The sequence below is a fragment of the Lampris incognitus genome, chromosome 6 (genome assembly GCF_029633865.1).
Source record: "Lampris incognitus isolate fLamInc1 chromosome 6, fLamInc1.hap2, whole genome shotgun sequence".
Classification (NCBI taxonomy): Eukaryota; Metazoa; Chordata; class Actinopteri; order Lampriformes; family Lampridae; genus Lampris; species Lampris incognitus.
The window spans coordinates 10065118-10092995 of record NC_079216.1 but is presented as its reverse complement, the minus strand read 5'-3'; the positions used below and the strand labels follow the sequence as shown (position 1 = coordinate 10092995).

Here is a 27878-nt window from a genome sequence, read left to right as displayed (position 1 = left end):
TTTGTCATTTCAGCTGAAACATGTACATCTCTATGGGGCTTTAGTGCGTGCCCCGCTAACATCTGAGACGTATCTTTGCATGAAGTCCTGATGATACTTTATTGAACCTCTTTTATTTCTAACCCTATGCTTCCTCTCTTAAAATAAACACGGAGCACAAGAGCTTCTGGCTAACTAACCGCTGAATTTGTTATCTGACAATGCATAAATCAACAGTGACATACACTATGAGCCAAGTTGTTGACTTGTTTGCTGTGAAAATAGACACGTTCATATTCACACTGTGTGCCGTAGACTTCACACAGCCACAACTGCAGCCACGGTCAACCTATTTGATAGCATCTTGTCATTCTAAAAGGCGGGGGTAATGGTGGTGGTGGTGGTGGGGGGGGGGATTTTGATGGTATCTTTTTTTCAGTTTCCAAGCATACATGTGGTACTAAGAAGTTTATCACCCTCACCATTAACCAGAACGACTGCAAGACACCGAGGCACCAGAGGAGATCTGCTCAGACAGCCGAGACCGAAGACAGTCAGCAGTCTGACCCTGAAAGCACCATGACAAAGCTCTGCCTCGCTCTGGGACTGCTGCTGCTCACCACCTGCGATGCCCTATGTATGCCTATCTTTTCCTCTCTGTTGCAGCCCATGGAGACGTGTAGCGCTCCATAGGTCAGATGTTGCAAACATTTTAATGCAACTTAAATAATTTTAATAATATTTGGCAACTTATTTTTTTTAATTTCAGATTTTGATCTCATTAGAATCCAGGACATCCTGGCACAACGTTGAGTATTTGGGTTATTTATTTAGTGCTTGACAGTGACTTTAGCCGGGGATTTAATGGACAACCTTTTGTGCTTGGTATCAACTAATATGACTGTGACTCAAAACAAAGTTTAGCTAACCCTCTGTTTGCTATGATAGTGATTTCATGACCATTAATAACGACATTTGTAACCCACTGAAATATAGGCTGGTGGGGTTAAGCTGCATTGTTCTCTCTGTGTCCCGGGGTGAGAATGTTTCCAAAAAGGGAAACTTCTCTTACAATATAACTAATAATTTTAATAATTATATATAGCACTTTTCTAAAACAATGTTACATGGTGCTTCACCAACAAAATCAGACAAGGCAAAAATAAGGAAGACCAAATAAGTAAGAGTAAAAATATAAAAAACCGTATAAATAAAGACAAATATCAAACATTTGTGAAAGCTTTCATGAAAAGAAAAGTGTTAAAAGGAGAATGAAAAGAAGCCAGAGACTTGGTTTGTCTTAGTTCAACAGTTAGATTGTTCCATAGTGTGGGTGTTCTAACAGCAAAAGCTCGATCACCCTTTGTAACAAACCGAGACCTGGGAATAACTAACAAGGCTCCATTTGCAGATCTTAAAGATCAAGCGGGCATATCCCAGGTCAATAACTCAAAAATGTATGCAGCAGCAAGAACATTTAAAGCCTTAAAAGTGAGCAATAAATTTTTAAAATCAACTCCGAATTTAACAGGAAGCCAGTGTAGGGAGGAAAGCACAGGAAAGATAGGGTCATGCCTTGTTGTCCCAATATTGAGCAGAGCAGTGGCATTTTGTACCAACTGCAGACAGTGGAGGGGAGCCCTTGCTGATACCAGAATAAAGTGCATTACAATATTCAAGCGGAGAATAGATAAAAGCATGTTCAACTTTTTGCAGATCGGCAATTGATAAAAATGAGCTAATTTTGGAGATTAGCTTCAGCTGGAGAAAGTATGACTGAACAACATGTTTGATTTGATTATCAAAACTGAGGCTGGCATCGAATATTACCCCAAGATTCCTAGTAGCCTGCTTAAGACTACCTGACAGACCACCAATTTTAGTAACAAAAAGGCTGATGTAATTTTCGGGACCGAACCGAATAACCTCAGACGTATCATCATTAAATTTGAGAAAATTTTCGGACATCCAGGATTTAATGTCAGAGAGGAAAGTTGTGAGGTTTGCTAGAGCGCTAGGATCTGTTTGTTTTAGTCGGATGTATAACTAAGTGTCATCAGCATAAAAATGGTAGGGTAGAGCGCATCGTGATTTTGAATGACCTGGCCAAGGGGCAGCATGTATATAGAAAAGAGAAGGGGGCCAAGAACTGAGCCTTGAGGGACACTACAACTCAACTAAGCCACCGAGGAGGTAGAGTTACCCAGAACAACAGAAAAAGTTCTGTTGGTGAGATAAGAGTGTAAAAAGGAATGAGCTGAGCCCTGGCACGAAATGAAAACTTAGATGTGTTGCATTTTAAAAAGGGCTGTTGTTAGTTATTTTCTTTGATGATGAAATATAATTTTACAGACCAGTAGTATTACAGAGTTTGAATGGGGAACTTTAATGTTACATCGTGTTGTAAAGGGATTTGGGGCATTTAAGAAATGAATGTGAATTGATAAAACAATGAATAAGATTCAAAACTCAATTTTTTCTCATACCATCACACTGCAAGAAATGTTAAGTACTGTAATGCATTATGAGAGCTATTGTCATAAAACTTTATAGAATTGGCATGACCCTTTTCATTTTTTTTTCATTTTTCTGTACAATTATCCAAACATGTATTGAACCTGTAAACATTTACAACTTGTCTAGTCTTGCAAGCCATATCTAATTATAATATATTTTCAGCACATCATGTGAACACAATGTGCTCATGTGTCCCTGAAAAGCCATTTTAGCAACATATGAACTGTGTTTCTGAGAGAGAGAGCATGGCAGTATGAGCCTGCTGTTCTGCACGTTGACCACAACGTGTAGCGATGCACTAAGGTATCTCTTTATGTCTCTCTGCAGGGGGAAGCAATACATTGAAACCTGAAAACTGTTGCTTTGAATTCTCCACCATGAGGATCCCAATTCACAAAATTGTGACCATCAAGGAGACTGGCATCCATTGCCAGGAAGAGGGCTTCATGTACGTCTCTGTCTCAGTTTAACTCTTGTTGTCCTCATAGCTTGGAGTTTTACATGTCCTTCCATGCTTTTGACATTTGTACCTACTGAAAAGCAGAAGTGTGTCAGAGGAGAAGCTGATCTATGTGTTGTAGGGGTGTCATAAAGAGCCTTCTAAAGGTATTCTGGGTTTCACTGGCCTCCAGTATCTGGTTCCTATTGTGTTGGAGGTTCAGGTACACTACTCAACATCTGGTTAATGTTTGAAGATATGTAATGTTGCATACCCACCATACAGTATCTGCTTCATCATACCATACACCTAAGTGGAAGTCAGTTCACGTAACGGTGAACAATGAACTATTTTCTGCAGCCCGCTGTTCAGATTTAGATTTCCTTTATATTTCACTTATTGTTGATAGACAAATGGTTAAATATATGGTTATAGCAAAGGAAACTTTTTTTTTTACTGTTAGTATTTAGAAATACTTATCATTTGAGGTTCATCCTTCCGATCAAACACAGAAAACATCAAATTAATTGCTCACCTCCTCATTTCTGATCAAACTTTATCTGTAAAAATGTCTCTTTTACTAACAAATACCAAAATTCAACACTAAATGTTGTCAACCAAGAGTTGTCTAGACAGGTAGACAACATTGAGGGGAAAAAAGGAAGACAAAATGAAACCTTTGAATAATTATTTATAACACTAAGTGCCTTAGCGTAATTGAAAATGATTATTTTTCCTAGGAGAGATATCTTCGATTTTTTTTTTCTTCAAAAGGTGCACTGAGATAGAATTTAGGATGTTCTTCCATTGGGATTTTGTGACAGCGAATGAGCAACCACAGCAAAACCCTAGAACAAGCTTCAAGGTGGATAAAACAGGGCTAAGGGTTGTGACCTTTACAAAATGTGAACTGCTAACACGTTAGCTTCCATATCAGTAGTCACCTTTTGCATTGGGACAACTGAACCAACCTAGTTTCCACAGTAATCCGCCTGTGGGATTGACCTTATGTGCCTTGTGCTGTCATGTCTCTGCAGAGTGCACACCGTCCAGGGGAAACAGATCTGCGTCAGACGCCATGAGGAGTGGGTGCAGGCCGCTTTCAACTAGGAGAAACTCATGTCCCCGTAAAGCGTAACACTTAACGGTTTAAATAGCATTGCTTTGTCCAACTTCAACTTGCAGACCTTTCATTTGCATATTTTACTAAATGATTAAAAAAAAAGCTTTTCGAAGTGAGAAATCAACTTTTACTGTTCCTTTTAAATAATTTTTAAAGCTCCCCCACCGGTCAGTTTTAGTTGATCAAATTTGTATAACCGAATGGTACATGCTTTTATTAAATGGGAGTAATGCATACCATTGACATGTGTCTTCACTGCTTCTACACCAGTGTAAAGTTTCTTGTTCACTTTGACTTAATTATTCTTTTAATATTTCACATTAGTGCCACAGCCTGTGTTTTTAGAATGCAGCTTTCTCATATTACCAAGTCAAGATCGGAGAACTGAGAGCAAACATGACATTCAGATAAGATTTTTTTTTTTTTAATCTCTGGCCTGGAGGAACTATTTATGAGTGGTTTCTATAATTAAATAGTTATTTTAAATATGCTTTGCATTTCTTTACACTTTCATTGATTCTCTCTGTGTTGATAAACACAGCCAACAAATAAAATGTTTATAAACAATTTGATATTGTAATAATAATGATATATGCATTTATTGAATAGAAAAAAGTTGAACATGCAGACTCGCAGGGCTTTTCAGACAGATGATGAGGGATTTACGGTTCGCAAGAGTCAAGAAATGTGCATCTAATGTCTACAGATTCTTTGAAGACTATTAGTTCCTGTAACTCCATAACTATAATGGTCCAGTTCCATACGCACAATAAAATCTTCTATTCCATAACAAAAATCAAGAAAAACAAACTATTTTTAGGTTTCACATTTCTTTGAAACTTTTCATGATCAGACCCTAACAGACACTTAACCAGCAGACTGTCCGTGGGGTTTCTGGATACCTGAAAACAACGCTCAGGCCAGTGGTCTTTCCAGGAGACCCCCAACATTCGATCAGTGAAACAGCTGGATAAGTGTCCATAGCAGCACCATGAAGCTTCATCTTCAGGGCAAAATGGGTCTAATGATGTTCCTCATTCTTGTATTGCTTGTGTATTACATAAATAACAAATTTGTTTTGTAATGCTAATAATTCTATCAGATATACTGCATTGTTTATAAGTGTGTTCAAATATATTTCTCCAAATAAGTTATTACCACAGAACAAAACACCAAAATGTATAATAGAAGTGGACTGCTGATATAAAGAGGTCAGTTCCCACACTGCATATGTATGTACTTCATATATGACACATGACCCAGGTCAGGGCCCTCTGTGTGTTTTTTCCTGTCCAAAGAGAGATTTCTGTGCCGCAAATTTGAAGAAGAGCAGAAAAAAGTTGATCAGCATAAAAACCACTCGTGAAGTGATTCAGCTGTCTCACTCAGATGACATTTAGAGATTAAGTTGTCCCAGTAATGAGTAATATTTACCGTTTACCATGCAGAGCCCCTCTGCAGAGAGGACCACTTTTAACATTGACTTTGCTCTATGTGCATTATATGTACTTACCACCCTTACTAGTTTTATGTTTGGATAGCTTAACGCCTCAAAATGATAATATTTTAAAGTGGTGCATATTGTACAGATTTAAAGGAGACTTGTTTGTTTGTACATTGCAGTTTGTTCTTATGTTTATTCAGCCCTCATTTCACTAGGTTTGTTATTTCAGCTGAAACATGTACATCTCTATGGGGCTTTGGTGCATGTACCGCTAACATCTGAGACATATCTTTGCATGAAGTCCTGATGATACTTTATTGAACCTCTTTTATCTCTAACCCTATGCTTCCTCTCTTAAACACGGAGCACAAGAGCTTCTGGCTAACTAACCGCTGAATTTGTTATCTGACAATGCATTAATCAACAGTGACATACACTATGAGCCAAATTGTTGACTTGTTTGCTGTGAAAATGGACACATTCAAGTTCAGACTGTGTGCCGTAAACTTCACACAATCACAACTGCAGTTTGATAGCATCTTGTCATTCTAGAAGGCGGGGGTAGGGGGTAGTGGTGGTGGGGGGGATTTTGATGGTATCCCTTTTTTTCAGTTTCCAAGCATACATGTATGATATGGTACTAAGAAGTTAATCACCCTCACCATTAACCAGAACGACTGCAAGACACTGAGGCACCAGAGGAGATCTGCTCAGACAGTCGAGAAAGAAGACAGTCAGCAGTCCGACCTTGAAAGCACCATGACAAAGCTCTGCCTCGCTCTGGGACTGCTGCTGCTCGCCGCCTGCAATGCCCAACGTATGCCTACCTTTTCCTCTCTGGTGCAGCCCATGGAGAAGTGTAGCGCTCCATAGGTCAAATGCTGCAAACATTGTAATGCAACTTAAATCATTTTAATAATATTTGCCAAGTTTTTTTTTAATTTAAGATTTTGATCTCATTAGCATCCCGGATATCCTGGCACGATGTTGAGTATTTGGGTTATTTATTTCGTACTTAACAGCGACTTATACTGGGGCTTTAATGGACAACCTTTTGTGCTCGGTAACAACTAATATGAATGTGACTCAAAAAAAAGTTTAGCTAACCCTTTGTTTGCTGTGATAATGTTGTCGTGACCATTAATGATATTATTTGTAACCCACTGAAATATGGACTGGTGGGGTTAAGGTGCGTTGTCCTCTCTGCATCCCAGGGTGAGAATGCTTCCAAAAAGGGAAACTTCTCTTACAATATAATTGGTGGAATAAAATGAAAACTTAGATGTGTTGCATTTTAAAAAAGGTTGTCGTTACTTATTTTCTTTGATGATGAAAGATAATTTTACAGACCATTAGTATTACAAAGTCTGAATGGTGAATTTGAACATTATACTGTGTTGTAAAGGGATTTAGGGCATTTAGGAAATGAATGTGAAGTGATAAAAGAATGAATAGGAATCAAGGCTATTTTTCTCATCCCATCATACTGCAGGATATGATAAGCACTGTAATACTGCAGTTTCGAGATAGCTGTGGTTAAACCTCTGCTTAAAAAAACGCACCTACTATATCCAGGGTCTCATATCTTTGCATGAAGTCCTGATAATAGTTTATTGAACCTTTTTTATTTCTAACCCTATGCGTCCTCTCTTAAAATAAACACGGCGCACAAGAGCTTCTGGCTAACTAACTGCTGAATTTGTTATTTCTCAATGCATTAATCAACAGTGACATACACTATGAGCCAAGTTGTTGACTTGTTTGCTGTGAAAATGGACACGTTCATGTTCACACTGTGTGCCGTAGACTTCACACAGCCACAACTGCAGCCACAGTCAACCTATTTGATAGCATCTTGTCATTCTAAAAGGCGGGGGTAGTGGTGGTGGTGGTGGTGGGGGGGGGGGGGTTTGATGGTATCCCTTTTTTCCGTTTCCAAGCATACATGTGGTACTAAGAAGTTAATCATCCTCACCATAAATCAGAACGACTGCAAGACACTGAGGCACTAGAGGAGATCTGCTCAGACAGCCGAGACCGAAGACAGTCAGCAGTCTGACCCTGAAAGCACCATGACAAAGCTCTGCCTCGCTCTGGGACTGCTGCTGCTCACCACCTGCGACGCCCTATGTATGCCTATCTTTTCCTCTCTGTTGCAGCCCATGGAGAAGTGTAGCGCTCCATAGGTCAGATGCTGCAAACATTTTAATGCAACTTAAATAATTTTAATAATATTTGCCAACTTTTTATTTTATTTAAGATTTTGATCTCATTAGCATCCAGGATATCCTGGCACAACGTTGAGTATTTGGATTATTTATTTAGTGCTTGACAGTGACTTTAGCCGGGGATTTAATGGACAACCTTTTCTGCTTGGTATCAACTAATATGACTGTGACTCAAAACAAAGTTTAGCTAACCTCTGTTTGCTATGATAGTGATGTCATGACCATTAATAACGACATTTGTAACCCACTGAAATATGGGCTGGTGGGGTTAAGCTGAATTGTTTTCACTGTGTCCCGGGGTGAGAATGTTTCCAAAAAGGGAAACTTCTCTTACAATATAACTAATCATTTTAATAATTATATATGTATAGCACTTTTCTAAAACAATGTTACATGGTGCTTCACCAACAAAATCAGACAAGGCAAAAATAAGGAACACCAAATAAATAAGAGTAAAAATATAAAAAACCGTATAACTAAAGACAAATATCAAACATTTGTGAAAGCTTTCATGAAAAGAAAAGTTTTAAAAGGAGAATGAAAAGAAGCCAGAGACTTGGTTTGTCTTAGTTCAACAGTTAGATTGTTCCATAGTGTGGGGGTTCTAACAGCAAAAGCTCGATCACCCTTTGTAACAAACCGAGACCTGGGAATAACTAACAAGGCTCCATTTGCAGATCTTAAAGATCAAGCGGGCATATCCCAGGTCAATAACTCACAAATGTATGCAGCAGCAAGAACATTTAAAGCCTTAAAAGTGAGCAATAAATTTTTAAAATCAACTCCGAATTTAACAGGAAGCCAGTGTAGGGAGGAAAGCACAGGAAAGATAGGGTCATGCCTTGTTGTCCCAATATTGAGCAGAGCAGTGGCATTTTGTACCAACTGCAGACAGTGGAGGGGAGCCCTTGCTGATACCAGAATAAAGTGCATTACAATATTCAAGCGGAGAATAGATAAAAGCTTGTTCAACTTTTTGCAGATCGGCAATTGATAAAAATGAGCTAATTTTGGAGATTAGCTTCAGCTGGAGAAAGTATGACTGAACAACATGTTTGATTTGATTATCAAAACTGAGGTTGGCATCGAATATTACCCCAAGATTCCTAGTAGCCTGCTTAAGACTACCTGATAGACCACCAAGATTAGTAACAAAAAGGCTGATGTAATTTTCGGGGCCGAACCGAATTACCTCAGACGTATCATCATTAAATTTGAGAAAATTTTCGGACATCCAGGATTTAATGTCAGAGAGGAAAGTAGTGAGGTTTGCTAGAGCGCTAGGATCTGTGTGTTTTAGTCGGATGTATAACTAAGTGTCATCAGCATAAAAATGGTAGGGTAGAGCGCATCGTGATTTTGAATGACCTGGCCAAGGTGCAGCATGTATATAGAAAAGAGAAGGGGGCCAAGAACTGAGCCTTGAGGGACACTACAACTCAACTAAGCCACCGAGGAGGTAGAGTTACCCAGAACAACAGAAAAAGTTCTGTTGGTGAGATAAGAGTGTAAAAAGGTATGAGCTGAGCCCTGGCACGAAATGAAAACTTAGATGTGTTGCATTTTAAAAAGGGCTGTTGTTAGTTATTTTCCTTGATGATGAAATATAATTTTACAGACCAGTAGTATTACAGAGTTTGAATGGGGAACTTTAATGTTACATCGTGTTGTAAAGGGATTTGGGGCATTTAGGAAATGAATGTGAATTGATAAAACAATGAATAAGATTCAAAACTCAATTTTTTCTCATACCATCACACTGCAAGAAATGTTAAGTACTGTAATGCATTATGAGAGCTATTGTCATAAAACTTTATAGAATTGGCATGACCCTTTTCATTTTTTTTTCATTTTTCTGTACAATTATCCAAACATGTATTGAACCTGTAAACATTTACAACTTGTCTAGTCTTGCAAGCCATATCTAATTATAATATATTTTCAGCACATCATGTGAACACAATGTGCTGATGTGTCCCTGAAAAGCCATTTTAGCAACATATGAACTGTGTTTCTGAGAGAGAGAGCATGGCAGTATGAGCCTGCTGTTCTGCACGTTGACCACAACGTGTAGCGATGCACTAAGGGATCTCTTTATGTCTCTCTGCAGGGGGAAGCAATACAGTGAAACCTGAAAACTGTTGCTTTAAATTCTCCACCATGAGGATCCCAATTCACAAAATTGTGACCATCAAGGAGACTGGCATCCATTGCCAGGAAGAGGGCTTCATGTACGTCTCTGTCTCAGTTTAACTCTTGTTGTCCTCATAGCTTGGAGTTTTACATGTCCTTCCATGCTTTTGACATTTGTACCTACTGAAAAGCAGAAGTGTGTCAGAGGAGAAGCTGATCCATGTGTTGTAGGGGTGTCATAAAGAGCCTTCTAAAGGTATTCTGGGTTTCACTGGCCTCCAGTATCTGGTTCCTATTGTGTTGGAGGTTCAGGTACACTACTCAACATCTGGTTAATGTTTGAAGATATGTAATGTTGCATACCCACCATACAGTATCTGCTTCATCATACCATACACCTAAGTGGAAGTCAGTTCACGTAACGGTGAACAATGAACTATTTTCTGCAGCCCGCTGTTCAGATTTAGATTTCCTTTATATTTCACTTATTGTTGATAGACAAATGGTTAAATATATGGTTTTAGCAAATGAAACTTTTTTTTTACTGTTAGTATTTAGAAATACTTATCATTTGAGGTTCATCCTTCCTATCAAACACAGAAAACATCAAATTAATTGCTCACCTCCTCATTTCTGATCAAACTTTATCTGTAAAAATGTCTCTTTTACTAACAAATACCAAAATTCAACACTAAATGTTGTCAACCAAGAGTTGTCTAGACAGGTAGACAACATTGAGGTGAAAAAAGGAAGACAAAATGAAACCTTTGAATAATTATTGATAACACTAAGTGCCTTAGCGTAATTGAAAATGATTATTTTTCCTAGGAGAGATAGCTTTGATTTTTTTTTTCTTCAAAAGGTGCCACTGAGATAGAATTTAGGATGTTCTTCCATTGGGATTTTGTGACAGCGAATGAGCAACCACAGCAAAACCCTAGAACAAGCTTCAAGGTGGATAAAACAGGGCTAAGGGTTGTGACCTTTACAAAATGTGAACTGCTACCACGTTAGCTTCCATATCAGTAGTCACCTTTTGCATTGGGACAACTGAACCAACCTAGTTTCCACAGTGATCTGCTTGTGGGATTGACCTTATGTGCCTTGTGCTGTCATGTCTCTGCAGAGTGCACACCGTCCAGGGGAAACAGATCTGCGTCAGACGCCATGAGGAGTGGGTGCAGGATGCTTTCAACTAGGAGAAACTCATGTCCCAGTAAAGCGTAACACTTAACGGTTTAAATAGCATTGCTTTGTCCAACTTCAACTTGCAGACCTTTCATTTGCATATTTTACTAAATGATTAAAAAAAAAAAGCTTTTCAAAATGAGAAATCAACTTTTACTGTTCCTTTTAAATAATTTTTAAAGCTCCCCCACCGGTCAGTTTTAGTTGATCAAATTTGTATAACCGAATGGTACATGCTTTTATTAAATGGGAGTAATGCATACCATGGACATGTGTCTTCACTGCTTCTACACCAGTGTAAAGTTTCTTGTTCACTTTGACTTAATTATTCTTTTAATATTTCACATTAGTGCCACAGCCTGTGTTTTTAGAATGCAGCTTTCTCATATTACCAAGTCAAGATCGGCGAACTGAGAGCAAACATGACATTCAGATAAGATTTTTTTTTTTTTTAATCTCTGGCCTGGAGGAACTATTTATGAGTGGTTTCTATAATTAAATACGGTTATTTTAAATATGCTTTGCATTTCTTTACACTTTCATTGATTCTCTCTGTGTTGATAAACACAGCCAACAAATAAAATGTTTATAAACAATTTGATATTGTAATAATAATGATATATGCATTTATTGAATAGAAAAAAGTTGAACATGCAGACTCGCAGGGCTTTTCAGACAGATGATGAGGGATTTACGGTTCGCAAGAGTCAAGAAATGTGCATCTAATGTCTACAGATTCTTTGAAGACTATTAGTTCCTGTAACTCCATAACTATAATGGTCCAGTTCCATACGCACAATAAAATCTTCTATTCCATAACAAAAATCAAGAAAAACAAACTATTTTTAGGTTTCACATTTCTTTGAAACTTTTCATGATCAGACCCTAACAGACACTTAACCAGCAGACTGTCTGTGGGGTTTCTGGATACCTGAAAACAACGCTCAGGCCAGTGGTCTTTCCAGGAGACCCCCAACATTCGATCAGTGAAACAGCTGGATAAGTGTCCATAGCAGCACCATGAAGCTTCATCTTCAGGGCAAAATGGGTCTAATGATGTTCCTCATTCTTGTATTGCTTGTGTATTACATAAATAACAAATTTGTTTTGTAATGCTAATAATTCTATCAGATATACTGCATTGTTTATAAGTGTGTTCAAATATATTTCTCCAAATAAGTTATTACCACAGAACAAAACACCAAAATGTATAATAGAAGTGGACTGCTGATATAAAGAGGTCAGTTCCCACACTGCATATGTATGTACTTCATATATGACACATGACCCAGGTCAGGGCCCTCTGTGTGTTTTTTCCTGTCCAAAGAGAGATTTCTGTGCCGCAAATTTGAAGAAGAGCAGAAAAAAGTTGATCAGCATAAAAACCACTCGTGAAGTGATTCAGCTGTCTCACTCAGATGAGATTTAGAGATTAAGTTGTCCCAGTAATGAGTAATATTTACCGTTTACCATGCAGAGCCCCTCTGCAGAGAGGACCACTTTTAACATTGACTTTGCTCTATGTGCATTATATGTACTTACCACCCTTACTAGTTTTATGTTTGGATAGCTTAACGCCTCCAAATGATAATATTTTAAAGTGGTGCATATTGTACAGATTTAAAGGAGACTTGTTTGTTTGTACATTGCAGTTTGTTCTTATGTTTATTCAGCCCTCATTTCACTAGGTTTGTTATTTCAGCTGAAACATGTACATCTCTATGGGGCTTTGGTGCATGTACCGCTAACATCTGAGAAATATCTTTGCATGAAGTCCTGATGATACTTTATTGAACCTCTTTTATCTCTAACCCTATGCTTCCTCTCTTAAACACGGAGCACAAGAGCTTCTGGCTAACTAACTGCTGAATTTGTTATCTGACAATGCATTAATCAACAGTGACATACACTATGAGCCAAATTGTTGACTTGTTTGCTGTGAAAATGGACACATTCAAATTCACACTGTGTGCCGTAAACTTCACACAATCACAACTGCAGTTTGATAGCATCTTGTCATTCTAGAAGGCGGGGGTAGGGGGTAGTGGTGGTGGGGGGGATTTTGATGGTATCCCTTTTTTTCAGTTTCCAAGCATACATGTATGATATGGTACTAAGAAGTTAATCACCCTCACCATTAACCAGAACGACTGCAAGACACTGAGGCACCAGAGGAGATCTGCTCAGACAGTCGAGAAAGAAGACAGTCAGCAGTCCGACCTTGAAAGCACCATGACAAAGCTCTGCCTCGCTCTGGGACTGCTGCTGCTCGCCGCCTGCAATGCCCAACGTATGCCTACCTTTTCCTCTCTGGTGCAGCCCATGGAGAAGTGTAGCGCTCCATAGGTCAAATGCTGCATACATTTTAATGCAACTTAAATCATTTTAATAATATTTGCCAAGTTTTTTTTTAATTTAAGATTTTGATCTCATTAGCATCCCGGATATCCTGGCACGATGTTGAGTATTTGGGTTATTTATTTCGTACTTAACAGTTGGAGGTGAGAGTTGGAACTTTGAATGTTGGCACTATGACTGGTAAAGGGAGAGAGAGCTGGCTGACATGATGGAAAGAAGAAAGGTAGGCATACTGTGTGTGCAAGAGACCAGGTGGAAGGGGAGTAAGGCCAGGAGTATCGGAGGTGGGTTCAAACTCTTCTACCATGGTGTGAATGGGAGGAGAAATGGGGTAGGGGTAATTCTGAAGGAAGAGTATGTCAAGAGCGTGCTGGAGGTGAAGAGAGTGTCAGACAGAGTGATGAGTATGAAGCTGGAAATTGAAGGTTTATTGCTGAATGTTATCAGCGCATATGCCCCGCAAGTTGGGTGTGAGATGGATGAAAAAGAAGAATTCTGGAATGAGTTGGACGACATGGTGGAGAGGGTACCCAAGGAGGAGAGAGTGGTGATTGGAGCGGACTTCAATGGACATGTTGGTGAAGGGAACAGAGGTGATGAGGAGGTGATGGGAAAGTATGGAGTCAAGAAGAGAAATGTGGAAGGACAGATGGTGGTCGATTTTGCGAAAAGGATGGAAATGGCTGTGGTGAATACATATTTCAAGAAGAGGGAGGAACACAGGGTGACGTACAAGAGTGGAGGAAAGTGCACACAGGTGGACTATATCTTATGTAGAAGGCACCATCTAAAAGGGATTGGAGACTGCAAGGTGGTGACAGGGGAGAGCGTAGCCAGGCAGCATCGGATGGTGACTTTGGAGACCAAGAAGAGGAAGCGAGTGAAGACACAGCCGAAGATCAAATGGTGGAAGTTGAAGAAGGAAGACTGTTGTGTGGAGTTCAGGCAGGAGTTAAGACAGGCACTGGGTGGTAGTGAAGAGTTGCCAGATGGCTGGAAAACCACTGCAGAAATAGTGAGGGAGACAGCTAGGAAGGTACTTGGTGTGTCATCAGGACAGAGGAAGGAAGACAAGGAGACTTGGTGGTGGAATGAGGAAGTACAGCAAATTATACAGAGGAAAAGGTTGGCAAAGAAGAAGTGGGATAGTCAGAGAGATGAAGAAAGTAGACAGGAGTACAAGGAGATGCAGCGTAAAGCAAAGAGAGAGGTGGCAAAGGCAAAGGAAAAGGCGTATGGTGAGTTGTATGACAGATTAGACACTAAGGAAGGAGAAAAGGACTTGTACCGATTGGCTAGACAGAGGGACCAAGCTGCAAAGGATGTGCAGCAAGTTAGGGCGATCAAGGATAGAGATGGAAATGTGCTGACAAGCGAGGAGAGTGTGCTAAGAAGGTGGAAGGAATACTTTGAGGGGCTGATGAATGAAGAAAATGAGAGAGAGAGAAGGTTGGATGATGTAGGGATAGTGAATCAGGAAGTTCAGCGGATTAGCAAGGAGGAAGTGAGGGCAGCTATGAAGAGGATGAAGAATGGAAAGGCAGTTGGTCCTGATGACATACCTGTGGAGGCATGGAGATGTTTAGGAGAGATGGCAGCGGAGTTTCTAACTAGATTGTTTAACACAATCCTGGAAAGTGAGAGGATGCCTGAGGAGTGGTGAGGAAGAAGCATACTGGTACCGATTTTCAAGAACAAGGGCGATGTGCAGAACTGTAACAACTACAGAGGTATAAAGTTGATCAGCCACAGCATGAAGATTTGGGAAAGAGTAATAGAAGCTAGGTTAAGAGGAGAGGTGACGATCAGCGAGCAGCAGTATGGTTTCATGCCACGAAAGAGCACCACAGATGCGATGTTTGCTTTGAGAATGTTGATTGAGAAGTATAGAGAAGGCCAGAAAGAGTTGCATTGTGTCTTTGTAGATTTAGAGAAAGCTTATGACAGAGTGCCGAGAGAGGAGGTGTGGTATTGTATGAGAAAGTGAGGAGTTGCAGAGAAGTATGTAGGAGTGGTGCAGGATACGTATGAGGGAAGTGTGACAATGGTGAGGTGTGCGGTTGGAATGACAGATGGGTTCAAGGTGGAGGTGGGATTACATCAAGGATCGGCTCTTAGCCCTTTCTTGTTTGCAATGGTGATGGACAGGTTGACGGACAAGATCAGGCAGGAGTCTCCATGGACGATGATGTTCGCGGATGACATTGTGATCTGTAGCGAGAGTAGGGTGCAGGTTGAGGAGAGCCTGGAGAGGTGGAGGTATGCACTAGAGAGAAGAGGAATGAAAGTCAGTAGGAGTAAGACGGAATACCTATGCGTGAATGAGAGAGAGGACAGTGGAATGGTCAGGATGCAAGGAGTGAAGGTGACAAAGACATCTGAGTTTAAATACTTGGGGTCAACTGTCCAAAGTAACGGGGAGAGCAGTAGAGAGGTGAAAAAGAGAGTGCAGGCAGGTTGGAGTGGGTGGAGAAGTGTGTCAGGAGTGATTTGCGACAGAAGGGTACCAGCAAGAGTTAAAGGGAAAGTTTACAAGATGGTTGTGAGACCAGCTATGTTATATGGTTTGGAGACAGTGGCACTGACGAAAAGACAGGAGGCGGAGCTGGAGGTGGCAGAGTTGAAGATGCTAAGATTTTCACTGGGAGTAACGAAGAAGGACAGGATTAGGAACGATTATATTAGAGGGACCGCTCAGGTTGGACGGTTTGGAGACAAAGCAAGAGAGGCAAGATTGAGATGGCTTGGACATGTGTGGAGGAGAGATGCTGAGTATATTGGGAGAAGGATGCTGAATATGGAGCTGCCAGGGAAGAGGAGAAGAGGAAGGCCAAAGAGGAGGTTTATGGATGTGGTGAGGGAAGACATGCAGGTGGCTGGTGTGACAGAGGAAGACGCAGAAGACAGGAAGAAATGGAAACGGATGATCCGCTGTGGCGACCCCTAACGGGAGCAGCCGAAAGTAGTAGTAGATTTCGTACTTAACAGCGACTTATGCTGGGGCTTTAATGGACAACCTTTTGTGCTCGGTAACAACTAATATGAATGTGACTCAAAAAAAAGTTTAGCTAACCCTTTGTTTGCTGTGATAATGTTGTCGTGACCATTAATGATATTATTTGTAACCCACTGAAATATGGACTGGTGGGGTTAAGGTGCGTTGTCCTCTCTGCATCCCAGGGTGAGAATGCTTCCAAAAAGGGAAACTTCTCTTACAATATAATTGGTGGAATAAAATGAAAACTTAGATGTGTTGCATTTTAAAAAAGGTTGTCGTTACTTATTTTCTTTGATGATGAAAGATAATTTTACAGACCATTAGTATTACAAAGTCTGAATGGTGAATTTGAACATTATACTGTGTTGTAAAGGGATTTAGGGCATTTAGGAAATGAATGTGAAGTGATAAAAGAATGAATAGGAATCAAGGCTATTTTTCTCATCCCATCATACTGCAGGATATGATAAGCACTGTAATACTGCAGTTTCGAGATAGCTGTGGTTAAACCTCTGCTTAAAAAAACGCACCTACTATATCCAGGGTCTCTTAATAACTATCGACCAGTCTCTAATCTTCCATTCTTTTCTAAAGTACTAGAGAGAGTTGTGTATCACAACTTTCGACCCACATAGAAGAAAACGATCTATATATGAACCCTTTCAATCCACTTTCAGGGCCTGTCTCTCCACTGAAACTGCTATGACCAGAGTGGTGAATGATCTTTTATTAGCTATGGACTCTGATTCCACTTCTGTGCTTCTACTACTGGACCTCAGTGCAGCCTTTGACACAATTGGTCAGTGTATACTATTAGACAGATTCAATTGTAATTTTGGTGTCTCTGGCTTAGCTCTCTCAGCTTAAGTCCTACTTATCTGGAAGAACACATTGTGTCTGCTATAGTAATATTACATCAAAATTCTGTGACGTTAAATATGGTGTACCTCCGGGCTCAGTTCTTGGCCCTCTACTTTTCTCTCTTTATATTACACCTCTTGGCCAAATTATACGCAGCTATGGAATAAATAACCATTTCCATGCTGATGATACTCAGCTGTATGTGCCTATAAGGGCTGATGATTATATTCAACTGACTAATTTAGAGGCCTGCTTGGCTGCTGTGAAAAATTGGATGTCACTAAACTTTCTCCTTTTAAATTCGGATAAAACCGAGATGCTGGTCATTGGCCCTGCTAGACACAGAAACCAATTTAATCAAGTAACAACAACAATTGACAACTCTGTGATTTCACAAAGTGTGACAGGCAAAAAGCTTGGCGTTACATTTGACCCCAGCCTTTCCTTTGATAAGCACGTTAAAGAAATCACCAAGACGGCCTTTTTTCACTTACATAATACAGCTAAAATTTGATCTTTCCTGTCCATGCCTGACCCAGAGTAATTTTCCTGGAAGAGATATCTTTGATTTTTTTTTTAAGTGCACTGGGATAGAATTTAGGATGCTCTTCTGTTGGGATTTTGTGACGGTGAATGAACAACCACAGTGAAAACCTAGACCAAGCTTCAAGGTGGATAAAACAAGGCTAAGGGTCTTGACCTTTACAAAATGTGAACTGCTGACATGTTAGCTTCCATATCAATAGTCACCTTTTGCATTGGGACAACTGAACCAACTTAGTTTCCACAGTGATCTGCCTGTGGGATTGACCTTATGTGCCTTGTGTTGTCATGTCTCTGCCGAATGCATACCATCCAGGGGAATCAGATCTGCGTCAGCCGCAATGAGAAGTGGGTACAGGCCATTGTCAACAAAATGAACGCATGTCCCAGTTAAGCGCCATGCTTAATGGTTTAAATAGCATTGCTTTGTTCAAGTTCTACTTGCAGAGCCTTTATCAGCATATTTTACTGAAAGATAATAAAGATTTTTGAAGTGAGAAATTAACTTCTATTATTCCTTTTAAGTATTTTTAAGACCCCCCCCCCCATCAGTTTTAGTTGATCAAATCTGTATAACCAAATTGTACGTGCTTTTATTAAATTGAAGTGAGTAATGCATACCATGGACATGTGTCTTCATTGCTGCTATATCAGTGTACAATTTCCCCATTCACTTTGACTTAATTATTCTTTTAATATGTCACATTAGTGGCTTGGACATGTTTGGAGGAGAGATTCTGGGTATATTGGGAGAAGGATGCTGAATATGGAGCTGCCAGGGGAGAGGAAAAGAGGAAGGCCAAAGAGGAGGTTTATGGATGCGGTGAGGGAAGACATGCAGGTGGCTGGTGTGACAGAGGAAGATGCAGAAGACAGGAAGAAATGGAAACGGATGATCCGCTGTGGTGCCCCCTAACGGGAGCAGCCGAAAGTAGTAGTAGCGCCACAGCCTGTTTTTATCAGCCCGGTATCACGAGATTTCGTGTCATAGTCACAAAATTTAATCTATGAAATTGTGCTGGGGGACAAGATGTCACTGAAATTTTCTTGTCCGGCACCACAAAGTTGTATCCAATGCATTCCTATGGGCCAAATTTTTCTTGGGCGAGTGATGTTATCAAGATGCTGGCTCTGGCTGGTCTGGCCTCCCGGGAGAATGCCGGTCACTTACATATATTTGAAAACACAAAAACTTAGGGTGTTTTTTGTGTTTTCAAATATATGTAAGCAGGGGCGCGGGAAGGTATTTTGAGTAGGGGTGCTGAGGTGATCTCTATCTAAGCTAGTATTTATTTGCCAAGGAAATATCCCTCCCTCAGTCTCTCGCTCACACACGCAAACACTTGCACGGTGGCACAATGACGGACCCCAGTGCACTCGTACAGTATAACTAAGCGCGCACACACACACACACACGCGCTACAAAGATGTAAGGTTAAATATTTTACCACCAATGTGTTGGAATTTACAGTCAAATGAGAGGTAAAAGGAAGGGAAGCTATTCAGAACTCATGTCAGCGCTCTGGAATGGATGCATTAATGTAAACAGCTTACACGGTCAATCAAATGACACACACGCATGCCCATCATTTGACACACCAAAGTTCTAATAGGCCCGCATCGGTTACGCACACTTATTCACGACAACACTACTAGCCGAAAACATGCCATTAACACAGACACAGGATATCCATTAGGCCTACATTAAGAGCAGTCTGCGCTGCGCACATCAACTGGAGCAATATCAATAATGTGAAATTGCCTTTCCTGCTAGTTATTATGAATGTCATTTTAAAGTATGCCACTCAGCTCATAGCATTGCCAATTCCTGGCTACATACATAGCCTACTACAAACATGATATTGACTATTACACACATTCTGCACGGCGGCAGCAATAACCAAAAACGAATAGTAATGCATGTCAGTCTTACCTATCTAAAGACTCCAAATGTGGACCTCCGTTCTGGTGTGATGTTGATAAATCTCTTCATCAGTGGCTGAATGTCCATCTGATCAAGAATGTCACTGTGGACGTGCAGTGAAGTCAGGCGTGTGAGTCATCTCTGGGGTCATATTGTTCCGTAGCCACGTTTTGAGGCGGTGAAGGGTGGAGAACGACCGCTCAGAGGAAGCGGCAGAGACAGGTAGACATAGGCAAAGTTCAATAAACACTTCCACCTCTGTCAGTAGTTCCCTTGTTTTGAGGATGCAGTGCTCCGACAAATCCAGCAACATCTTGAGCTGACTTGAGTCCTTTTGTCTTGGGAGAGCTCACCCATCAATGTGAGCTGCATATGTAGACGAGATTTGTCAATCTGATCGGGGAGCTGCGCAGCATTGATCTCATTCCACCAAGAGTAGGCTCCATTTGCGGCATTGATAAGAGTCTGCTCTCTCAGGGCAGCGACTTGCAGTCCTTCTTGGTTGAATCGGCGATCTAGCTCGGTTGTCACAAGATCCAAGGCCTCATACAACTCTTGCTGCCATTGCTGCTCTCCTACATCAGTCACGATGGCCTCGGCCTTCTCTGTATCCCTTAGACGGGCAGGGGTGGTTCTGCTGGTTCGTGGAGGAAGGGGCATTTGAATATTGTTTTTTTTTCCCCTGCAAAAGCCTCCACTTTGGCAGTCATCTCCTGGACAACTCCATCTTCTCGCAGTGCATGCATGCGCTGTCGTAGCACAGACACACTCCAGTGCGCCCTTCACACTTGCCTTCTCATTTTGGAGAATTCTGGCTACGATCTCACACGGTCCAAAACGAGCCTCACAGCTCAAAAGGCCAAAGTATGTTCTTGTTTTTGTAGCTTGTTTGTATACACCAGATATTTTCGCCCGAGTATCTCCCCATACTGTCTTGTCTTGCTCTAGCACCTTCAGTGTCTCCCAAAGGGCTGTATATGAGGAGCAAACCCATGAAATAGCCCTTGTGTGCACACAACCCATCGAGTCGGGCATAACGACAGCAAGTTGCAGACCACCTCATCACTACCCCCTATCACCACTGAGACATTCCGTACAAAGTTTAGTGTGTCTGCAACAACGCCAGCTTCCCTCGCCACTTCTTGTAACACCAGACCTAGTGAATGGTTACTGCAGTGCACATAGAGTGCATTTGGACACTGCTCTTTCAGTTTTGCTTGCACGCCTGAGATGCGGCCTGACATATTAGCAGCGCCATAGAAGCAAAATCCCTTTAGATGTTCCAGTGGCAAATCCAAGTGCACAAAAACATCTTTAATGCAGGGGGAAAAAAAGTGGTTCTCCAGTTGAACCGTGCGCATTATAAAACCAGAGGAAAACATTCACTGCCTCGAGTTTTGAATCCACATATTGGAGACTACAGGGAAATTGCTCCGTTGTACTTACATCGGTGGTCCCATCTGCAGTTAAACCATAAAAATAATGCGCTCTCGCTTCGGACATGTTGGCATGTGGGCACTGCTTGGCATCCTGTGCATCATGTTCTTCATAAATTGTATGTCCATTATAATTCTGTTGTCATCTTTCAATGTTGTGTTATGTAAATTGCGTGAACACAACATCCATTGCACATTGTCCATCTTGGGGGAGAGATCCCTCCTCTGTTGCTCTCCCTGAGGTTTCTTCCTAGTTTTTCTCCCTGTTAAAGGAGTTTTTAGGGAGTTGTTCCTTATCCGATGAGAGGGTCTAAGGACAGGATGTTGTGTTGCTGTTAAGCCCGCCGAGGCAAACTTGTAATTTGTGATACTGGGCTGCACAAATAAATTTGATTTGATTTCTCTCTGAAGAGCATGGGCAAATATTTCCGGTATTTCATTTTGAATCGTGTCCGACATCCAGCTGTCTCTTCGCTGCGGCCACTCGCGGGATTTAGGCAAATCATATGTCCTCTCCATCATTAGTTTCCAGAGCACCCCATCACGATTATTGTGGCCTCTTACCGGAAGCCCTTCACTGCCGAGGAATCTTATCGATCTATCAGTCCTACGACAGTTCTGGCAGTTTGTTGCTCCTCCTCAACACTGTCCGACAGTAGAGCATTTACCGGAGTGCTGTTGAGCGAGGCAAGCATCCTCACTGATTCCGAAGGAAATGTAGCGAATTCGGGGGACAACGCAGCCACAGGAACTGCCACGGCCGGGAAGCGAACCCACATCGCCCGCACCGCAGGAGGCATCGCTAACCGCTCGGCTAAAGGGTCAGACCCGCCAGCCAGCGGCCAGCGTGTCTACTTATCCGTGCACGTTACAGTATGTCTGACATGTCGTGCTGGCTAACAGTTGTGGTTGCTTTACGGCAGTCGCAAAAGCCTCCTACTGTGAATGAACCTGTCTCCCCGTCGTGGTGTCTTCATCCCTTCTCCACGGCTTTGCAGCAGGTGACGCGAAGAACGGCGTCTCCCTCCGTGACGCGGCGCAACCATTTCCACCTGTTATAAAACAGCTTTTTTTTTTTTCAAATGACCGCTCGAAGGTCTCTGTTCCGATTCCCCTCCCAGGAAACCGCGGGTCTGGTCGACAAGGCTCGTCAGATCCTCCCACACTCACGTCAAGCTGGGCGGCCTGGCCCCCGAACATGGGAGCTGCCGAGTCCTGCCGGTCTGTGTTTGCTAGCGTTGGCTCTTGGGCGTTAGCAGCCGCTGACCCGCTAGCTACGCTGTCCGCACTGCTATTGTAACCGGTTATTTACTCGCCCGGTGCGGGATTCGATACGAGGTGTACTGCGCCACAAGGCGACATCACTAACCGCTCGGCTAAAGGGTCAGACCCGCTAGCTAGGGGCTAACGTGTCTTATTGGTAGTTTATAGTCGTCACCCTCCCCGGAAGCGCGCCCTCGCGCTTTGTTATTCCCGCGCTCCGAAGAGACTTCTGAGGATCTGCACACTTCCGGATCCCACCGCTGCCACCAATGTAGCCGAGGGTGTGTAGATGTCGCCTATACGGTATGAAACTATAAAATAACAAATACGGAGGTTCCACTTTCACACGAGGACCACTTTATTTGGATTCTTCCCCCAACAGAATTCCACAGCAACACAACAACGCTGCGTACAGCACTTCCGCTCTATCTTCAGCCTTCAAAACAAGAGCTTAAGGCATATACTGTGGCAACAGCGTATAACAGGAACTTAAAATCACTAACAGGCTAAGTCCAGAAAAATAGGTTACAATACTATAACCGGTTATTTTCTTGCCCGGTGCGGGATTCAATACGGGGTGTATTGCACCACAAGGCGACATCACTAACCGCTCGGCTAAAGGGTCAGACTTACATCCGTGAGATGAGATGCGGCCTGACATATTACTACTTATTACATAAGTAGTTTATTACAGTAGTTTATTACATATTACTACTTATCAGTAGTTTAAAATACTTAAAAAAAACAAATTGCAGGCAGCAGTAGGGGTGCTCCTCCTGCCTGCAGTTCATTCTTCCTGCAGCTAGGGGGTGCTGCAGCACCTTCAGCACACACCCCTTCCCGCGCCCCTGTATGTAAGTGACCGGCATTCTCCCGGGAGGCCAGACCAGCCAGAGGCAGCGTTTTGTTAAGGTGACCCGCGCAAGAAAAACGTGGTCAATTCCCCCAAATGTGTATGGTTAATAAATACCTGCACTATCAAGAGCCAAATTCAGTTTCCCCCGCCTTTCCTTCAAACATAGACGAAACTGCCGCAGGAACGCGTTGGCTACAACTTCGTGGTGCCGAACAAGAAAATGCCAGTGACATCGCGTCCCCCATCGCAATTCCATAGATTAAATTTCGTGACTATGACACGAAATCTCGTGATACCCGGTTTTTATAATGCCCCTTTCTCATATTCTCGAGTGTAGACTGGAGAACTGAGAGCAAACATGAGCAAACATGACGTTCAGATAAGATTTTTTCTTCTTCCATCTCTGGGCCTGAAGTAACTATGACTACTAGTTATAGGACTACGACTACCCGTGTTCATTGTTTTAGGTAATGTTAACATCCGGGCTGAGACGGTTAGGTTAGATCTGACAGCAGGCCCAGCTGACAGCCACGGGTGCCTCACTTGTGACTTTTATTCTTTCATTAAACTTCGTTAAACGGAACAAGTTTGGTTATTATGGTTAAGAAGACTTAACTCCTACAGTGGGTATGTGTCCTGGTCGCTGCGGTAACGTCTCCTCTTGGTCGGTGGGGGTGCCTTTTCAGGGGGGAGGGGGAACGTGACCCTCCGATGCACTACGTCCCCCTGGTGAAACTCCTCACTGCCAGGTGAGACTCCTCACTGTCAGGTGAAAAGAAGCGGCTAACGTCTCCTCATGGTCGGTCAGGGTGCCTGTTCAGGGGGGAGGGGGAACTGGGGGGGGGGGGAATAGCGTGACCCTCCGATGCACTACGTCCCCCTGGTGAAACTCCTCACTGCCAGGTGAGACTCCTCACTGTCAGGTGAAAAGAAGCGGCTAACGTCTCCTCATGGTCGGTCAGGGTGCCTGTTCAGGGGGGAGGGGGAACGGAGGGGGGGGAATAGCGTGACCCTCCGATGCACTACGTCCCCCTGGTGAAACTCCTCACTGCCAGGTGAGACTCCTCACTGTCAGGTGAAAAGAAGCGGCTAACGTCTCCTCGTGGTCGGTCAGGGTGCCTGTTCAGGGGGGAGGGGGAACTGAGGGGGGGGGGAGTAGCGTGACCCTCCGATGCACTACGTCCCCCTGGTGAAACTCCTCACTGTCAGGTGAAAAGAAGCGGCAGGCGACTCCACATGTGTCGGAGGAGACATGTGGTAGTCTTTAGCCCTCCCGATCGACCTCCCACGTCAACATTTTCTCCCGTTGTCATATTGTGGCGAATTCAGGGGACGACGCAACCACAGGAACTGCCGCGGCCGGGAAGCGAACCCGTGTCGCCCGCACCGCAGGAGGCATCGCTAACCGCTAGACTAAAGGGTCAGACCCGCCAGCCAGCGGCCGGCGTGTCTCCTTATCCATGCACGTTACACTATGCAAGACTACGTCACCGAATGCACCCGGGATCCCAAAATCAGCACGTGGCTGCTCGGCAGACTCTGGTGAGAAGAGTGACGACTGCTATTGCGTAACTTCTTGGCTTTGCGTGATTTCCGTTTAAAAGTGAGCCGGCGCCAAACAACACAACGCTAGCGAGAGTGTTGCCGTGATCTGCAGAACCAGAGAGGTCAATCATCTCAACATTTCCTGGTTTTAAATTGCCTGATAATAACCTTGAAGGTGAAATATCTTGGGCACTATGCTACTGAACAAAGGACAGACGTTGGGGATATTTAGAGGCAACGCCGCGTGACGTATGCACAAGCAAACACTCTGTCACGCAGGTTTGGTATGTGTTCAGTTAGTGTGGTGTGTTCAGAGCATATTGTACAACTCTATACTGCCCCCCTGTGGTCAAACTGTGAAAAAGCAAGCTCACAGAGGCTTCGAGTGGCTTATAATGGCGCCATGAGAATACTGCTGGAAAGACCCAGATGGTGTGGTGCAAGTGGGATGTTTGTGGCTGCAGGAGTCAGCACCTTTCAGGCTCTTCTAAGAAAGCTCATGTATAAATTTATTTGCCGGCTTAATGACTCTAATAATATAATCATCAACAGTTAGACTAATGTAAGATTCAGTGCCACACGCTACCAATCCCGGCTGTGGGACCACTGGTATGGCTGCCTCCTTATAACACACTGACTTGCTCCATATATGTTGTGTTATTGTGTTTGCTCCGTGTATTGTCTAGGGATTGTCTTTTACCTATTTGTCTTTGTCTGTTATGGACCCCGAGTCTGCGATGAAGTTCTGAATTGAATTGAATTGAATACAGCAAAGAAGCACTCTTTGGGGGAGGGGGGGGGTTCTGCATGTCCTTTTTTTTCTTTTTTAATATTAATCATGTACAGTTAAAGAGAGACAGAGATGATAAAACAAAGAAGGGAAGCAGAAAAAACAGTGTACATACAAAAAAAAGTATATAATAATCATAATAAAAAAAAAAACAACTGCCCTAAGTTCATGTGGAGTTACCCCGGCGGGTTCTCGGGGAAAGGGGGAAACTGATCAGGAACAGCAGAGGAGAAGTAGACTCAGTATCTGTTGCTCGGGTGAAGCTTATCTGAAAAACGTGGCGGACCAAAAGAAACACTTGTTCTCCCCCATGATGCAGAGACCCTGGCACAATAGAGCGCTCCTGAGAAAGTAGACCCCATGGCATAGAGGTGTTATGGGTCTGTGTGTGTGTGTGTATGGATGTGTGTTTGTGCATGTGTGTGTGTGTGTATTTATGCATGTGTGAAAGTTGCCTTAAAAAAGAGAGAAGTGCAACAATGTGTGTGTGTACATATGTATGTTATGTGTGTGTGTGTGTGTATCCACTGATTGCTTGATTGGATATGCCGGGTGGTGAATTATGGGGGGACAAAACCCCCCCCCCCACAGTCCTTGTCAAGTTGAGTTGGCTAAAAGCGGCGTGTGAGTGTACCGTATATGAAGCCACCCGGGATGTACGTATGTGCAGGCTGCTCGTGAACGTCGTCGGCTTTACTTTCAGGCCCTTTTACATTTTGAATCGAACACATCCAAAATTCTAAGCAAAGGCTGCAAAACTAATTCCAGTACTAAAATATGACACATCTATGAGCCATTCAACAAAGTTAATGAGGTTTAAGGGGGTCATAGCTCAACCATGCATCGGTATTATTATTATTATTATTATTATTAAGAAAATAAAACAAATTCTCGGATAGGTACATTAATGGTTTAGGGGCGTCACACTGTGTCTTGCTCTCCGATTCCCATTACACGTACAACTTGATAACGACTCAGACTTTGAGCAATATATATTCCATCTAGCCTTTCAAGTCCTTCTACTTTGTGTACCGCCGACTGTCTGATTAGCAAAAGGGTGACGTTTCTTCCAGTTTATTTGGTTCTACTGTGTCTGGAGCGGTTAAAAATAAGACAATAAAATCCTGGAAAGACTGTGGAAGGATCGCAGGGTAACGAGCAACGGGTTTCAACACTGTTGAAATCCAGGCCCGAGACAAACCTACGGCTAAGCTCTCAGTCTTCTCGGTATCGTCTCTCTGGAAGGGGGAGTGGGAAACAGGCAGAGGGCAAGGTTGAGGGGCCTTAGGTTTAGGGCTTTGACAACACCCACCACTTAAATCACTATACAGACACCACTGTTACCATTGTTGGAGAGAGCCATGCGACTGTTGCATAACGTCATTTCTTCGAGCAGGATGATGGATTTTTGCCCGGGTATCTCACTCACTCGCTCACTCATCACTCGCTCACTCATTCATTCAACTCACCTCACTCACTCACTCAACTCACCTCACTCAACCACTCATTCACTCACTCTCAATCAACTCACTCACTCAACTCACCTCACTCAACCACTCATTCACTCACTCTCAATCAACTCACTCACTCACTCACTCATTCATTCAACTCACCTCACTCAACTCACTCACCCACTCACCTCACTCACTCACTCATTCACTCACCCCACTCAACTCACCCACTCACTCACTCACTCACCCCACTCAACTCACCCACTCACTCACTCACCTCACTCACTCACTCATTCACTCACCCCACTCAACTCACCCACTCACTCATTCACTCACCCCACTCAACTCACCCACTCACTCACTCACCTCAACTCACTCACTCAAGTCACTCACTCAACTCACTCACTCAACTCCCTCAACTCACTCACTCATTCATTCATCTCACCTCACTCAACTCACTCACTCACTCACTCACCTCAACTCACTCACCTCACTCAACTCACCCACCCCACTCAACTCACTCACCCCACTCAACTCACCTCACTCACTCACCTCAACTCACTCACTCACTCACTCACTCACCTCAACTCACTCACTCAACTTACTGACCTCACTCACTCACCTCACTCCATTAGTCACTCACTCACTCTTACTCAACTCACTCACTCAACTCAACTCACTCGCTCACTCAACTCACTCACTCACTCACTCACTCACTCACTCAACTCACTCGCTCACTCAACTCATTCACTCACTCACTCAACTCACTCGCTCACTCAACTCATTCACTCACTCAACTCAC

At 42.7% G+C, this 27878-nt stretch overlaps 2 protein-coding genes across 3 annotated transcripts; both read left to right on the top strand.

Annotated features, from left to right (window-relative positions):
• The first annotated feature begins 452 nt into the window (after nucleotides 1-452).
• Nucleotides 453-4315, top strand: LOC130114716 (C-C motif chemokine 4-like). The gene is made up of 3 exons (XM_056282602.1): nucleotides 453-616; nucleotides 2824-2944; nucleotides 3973-4315. Exons 1-3 carry the CDS (start codon nucleotides 559-561, stop codon nucleotides 4043-4045), a joined length of 252 nt encoding a protein of 83 aa, XP_056138577.1. The 5' UTR covers nucleotides 453-558; the 3' UTR covers nucleotides 4046-4315.
• A 1867-nt stretch (nucleotides 4316-6182) lies between these two features.
• Nucleotides 6183-11363, top strand: LOC130114715 (C-C motif chemokine 4-like). Of its 2 annotated transcripts, none has more exons than XM_056282601.1 (3): nucleotides 6183-6319; nucleotides 9841-9961; nucleotides 10990-11363. In XM_056282601.1, the coding sequence occupies exons 1-3, from the start codon at nucleotides 6262-6264 to the stop codon at nucleotides 11060-11062; spliced, it is 252 nt and encodes an 83-aa protein (XP_056138576.1). In that variant the 5' UTR covers nucleotides 6183-6261; the 3' UTR covers nucleotides 11063-11363. The 2 variants fall into 2 exon arrangements, with proteins under 2 accessions (XP_056138576.1, XP_056138575.1); XM_056282600.1 differs by lacking the exon at nucleotides 6183-6319 and adding an exon at nucleotides 7473-7632 and having other exon boundaries at nucleotides 10990-11337.
• The last annotated feature ends 16515 nt before the right edge of the window (nucleotides 11364-27878 follow it).